The following is a 3,844-nucleotide window of genomic DNA, read 5'->3' on the forward strand; positions in this document are numbered from 1 at the left end:
GGCTGCCGCAGCGTGGGGGTGGTCCCCCCACTTCCCGGTGAGAAGCCTTGCTGCAAGCTAGTTGGGGTAGTTTGGCAAGCAAATTAGACGGTGTCCCCAGCTATTTTAAGGTTCGTTAGCGTTCGACTGTCACAAACTAAATAAATACATAAAGCTGCCCCCGTGATGAGTGTCAGCGCTTAATCAAGGGATTGTCAGGTGCACTTGAGTACTGAGCTGTTGGTACATTGCTGCATTGAGTTGGAAAACCTCAGAAATCGTGAGCTGATGGTTGTCAGCATCAAGATCCTATTAATCAGTTCCAGTGAGGCTGTGACAGACACGTCGGTGCAGTTATTTGGAGGTTGTTTTTTTTCTAAGCTTCTAGGGAGTATTGTAAATTTATACTCTGCCTACGCTTGTGGGGCTTTTAAGTCCCCTTCTCTTAATGAGTTTACAAAATGTTACACCACATTGCCTTGCACTTCGGTCATACCTCGCTTCACTAATGGCCTCCTGTGGGAAAATTTTGTGAAGGTCTGCTGACAGGTTTCCATTTATAGAACACTTTATTGATATGAAACAAAATAAGGAAATTGGGTAAACACTATTTTCTCCTGAGGAAATGATACTAATAATGCCATGCCATGACCAGTGAACTTCCACATGATTTCTTAGTTTGTGATGCTAAATTGATCATTTTGCCAAGTGCAGCTATATAAATAAGGCAGGACTAAATCAGCAGGGAATGGGAGGCCAAAAGCGGGTATGACTTGCATATTGGTTTTGTTATTAATTAAGTCCTTCAAAGCCTTTTTGCTTGGATTCTGACTTGGTTCTGCCAAAAGTCTTCTGGAAGGGTTAACCCTGTTAAGGCAAAATCAATTGAACCTGCAAGGGAACATCTTCCCAGCAGCTGGGACTGGTACAGCCAAGTCCATGTCCTTCCCAGGACCCTACCTCACTGATGTGGGTCTGCACAGTACATTCTTTCAGACAACATGAACAACTCCAGAATTGGGTATAACATTAATTTCCCCCTATGTATTTGAATGTGGTCTGGGCAAATACAGTTCTATCTTCATGACAGAACATGTGTTTTTAGATCTCGGTACAGTAAAGTTTCTATTTTCCCATTAACTTTAAACATGAGTTGTTGTACTGACTTCATAAATGTTGCTTACACTTTGAGAGTTAAGCAAACACTCAAGCAAATTCTTAAGCACTGAGTGCAGGCTTTATGGCTCAACCTGGACTTAGAAACTCGGTGTTGACAGTTCTGCAAAGTTTTAGCATGTGTAAACAACATTGAAATCACAGGAACTCTTTTCAGTCGCTGACAGATTTTGTAGATTCGGTGTCTTTTTTTCTTGGGAGAAACCTACTGGCAGTAAAAAGAATGAAGATTGTCCAGATTTTGGAAGCTACATTGTAGTAGTAGCCATGAAGAAGTGGTGAGACCAAAGATACATTATTTTACTTCCCCCATTTATTTTTAACTTGGCTGCCTATCTTTCTGTACCTCTCACACTTTTGTGTAGCTGCTTTCAATTTGGCTGCTACACTGAGTTTGTTGAGATCTAAGGATCAGATAAAATAGACAGTAGAGAATCATGTAACAGGTGGAGGTGGTATTGTTCTTGTCTTCTAGCAACTATGACAAGTTTCTTAGAGGTATCTAACATGTTCATCTCCTAAAAAGTCCCCAAACAGTTAGTCATAGCTGGCTGGTCAGATTTACACCTGCATCAGTGATACTCATCTGAAGCTCTGTGGGCCTGCAAAGTAATTCCTACTAAACATAAAAAAATAAATGCAGCAGTTTCCGCAAACTTTGCTAACTGAGAGTATTTGCCCGTTCTCCTGCAAATCCCTGGGTTGCGTAGTCCTGCTATAAATTAGTGCTTGCCACACCAGAAACCTAGGCAAAGATGGACCTGGGACTACCCTGGAGAGTAGCATCTCATCTAGCGTAAGAGTTTTGAGTGAAAAGGCACTCTTTTTGCTCAGTGTAGCTATGCAGGTCACCATTCTGCAAATTCAGAGATGTGTAACTTTAACCAAGGCTGTTCTGTCAACTTCACTGTGGCTATGCTTACTTGTAAAGTAAATTTCAAAGTAAAAGATTAACTGTAGAGCGTACAGATTAATCACTTGGGAGCTACCTGTGGTGATGTGTGATAACATGCTTTGTTTTTGCAATTAGGGAGGGCTGAAATCACAAAAAACGATGAGTTGTCATAATCTGGTGTTCCATTATTGGGCCACTGAATATCCTGTAATTCAGAATCAGAGATAAAAATTAATTTCCTATAAAACCTATGACCTGGAACAGAGTCTTCCTCTTTGAAGACTGCTCACTTTATTTTCCTGCTTTCTGATAATGCAGCTGATGAAAACTTTCTAAATGGAATTTTACAGGTAATGCGTATATGGAACAGGATTTTTACTAGCTGATTACTTGGAAGGCTCAGGTTTGCAACTATTTTTTTTTTTCAGAAATAAGACATATAATTTTTTTCTCTGAAGCCTACTGTCCAAGAGTTCTCATCTCATAATGAAGCTCTAATGACAGGCCTTTTTGTTTCTAGAAAAGTTTCAGCTGAGAAGAAAAAAGATGGCGATTTGGAAAACAGGCAAAGGCATGGTAGCGAAAATCAGGGATACATTCCAGAGGAACTGGGGAACACAGAACAAATCCCAAGTGAGTCTAAGCTGGTGAATCACATTGTCAAACTACTTCTCAACCTAGGCATTTTGGACAACATGTCAAGCAATTACATTACAAGATTTCACAATGCTTTGTGAAGGATTGGCCTGAGCCTCTTGAGAACATTTTGGATTTTCTAGCATATGGTCCTTCGAAAGTATTGAGAAAACATCAAAGTTCTTTTAGTTCTAGTCTTGGGTTTGTTTTTAAAATGCCTTTGTTCTTCCAGATATGTTCTGGGGCCATAAGTGAGAGTATTAGATTCCCATACAACAGTCAATTTAGGCAATATTTTGCAGTTGGTCTGAAAAAAAAGAAAATATCCACTACTACCAACAAAAAAGAACAAAATTTAAAAAAAAAAGAAGGAAAGAAAAAAAGGCAGTTGGTGAATTATGATTTTTCTGATACATGACTACGGCATTATAAATTCCAGTCCTTATGAACAAAGACTCTTCAAAGGCAAATATAAATCTCCAACAAATTCTTACCCACCATTTGCATTTATAAACACATTATTATCAAAATATTTAATCAAATGCTTAATGACATCAAATTATTGTGCAGAGTCTATAATCCAGGTATAGATCCTTTTCTCTCTGACAAATAAATTGTGAAGAAATAAGTTCAGTGGAATGATTTAAAGAGCATGTGATATTGTAATATGTAGCAGTTACAAAAAATAAAAGGAGAACCAAGTAAACCTGGGAAAATTTATTGTACTGGGTCCTAGATGGGCTCCTTTCATATCTGTTAGTGTGCTGGGTTGACCTTGGCAGGCCACCAAGTTGCTCTATCACTCCCCCTTTTGAACAGGACAAAGGAAGAAAAGATGGAAAAGCTCCTGAGTCAAGATAAGGAGGGGGAGATCACTCACCAGTTACTGTCGTGGGCAAAGCAGACTCCACTTGGGGAAGATTAATTTAATTTATTGCTAATTTATAACAGAGTAGGATAGTGAGAAAGAAAAACAAAACTAAAACCACCTTCTCCACCCCCACTTCTTCCAAGGCTTGTCTTGCCTCCTAGCTCATCTACCTCCTCCCCACAAGCGCTGCAGGGGGACAGGGAATGGAGGCTGTAGTTAGTCCATAACACATTGTCTCTGCTGCTTGTTCCTTCTCCTTCCCCTGCTCCAGCATGGGTTCTTTCCAC

General features: G+C 39.7%; 1 protein-coding gene across 1 annotated transcript in view; it reads left to right on the forward strand.

Annotated features, from left to right (window-relative positions):
* IGSF5 (immunoglobulin superfamily member 5) overlaps positions 1-3,844 on the forward strand; it is a 30,953-nt gene that overhangs the window by 17,167 nt on the left and 9,942 nt on the right. Inside the window, exon 6 of the mRNA XM_010162715.2 lies at positions 2,571-2,683. Within this exon, the coding sequence (XP_010161017.2) occupies positions 2,571-2,683 (113 nt within the window). The remainder of the gene's footprint in view (positions 1-2,570; positions 2,684-3,844) is intronic.

This window comes from Antrostomus carolinensis, unplaced genomic scaffold (assembly GCF_000700745.2).
Source record: "Antrostomus carolinensis isolate BGI_N321 unplaced genomic scaffold, ASM70074v2 scaffold19562, whole genome shotgun sequence".
Classification (NCBI taxonomy): domain Eukaryota; kingdom Metazoa; phylum Chordata; class Aves; order Caprimulgiformes; family Caprimulgidae; genus Antrostomus; species Antrostomus carolinensis.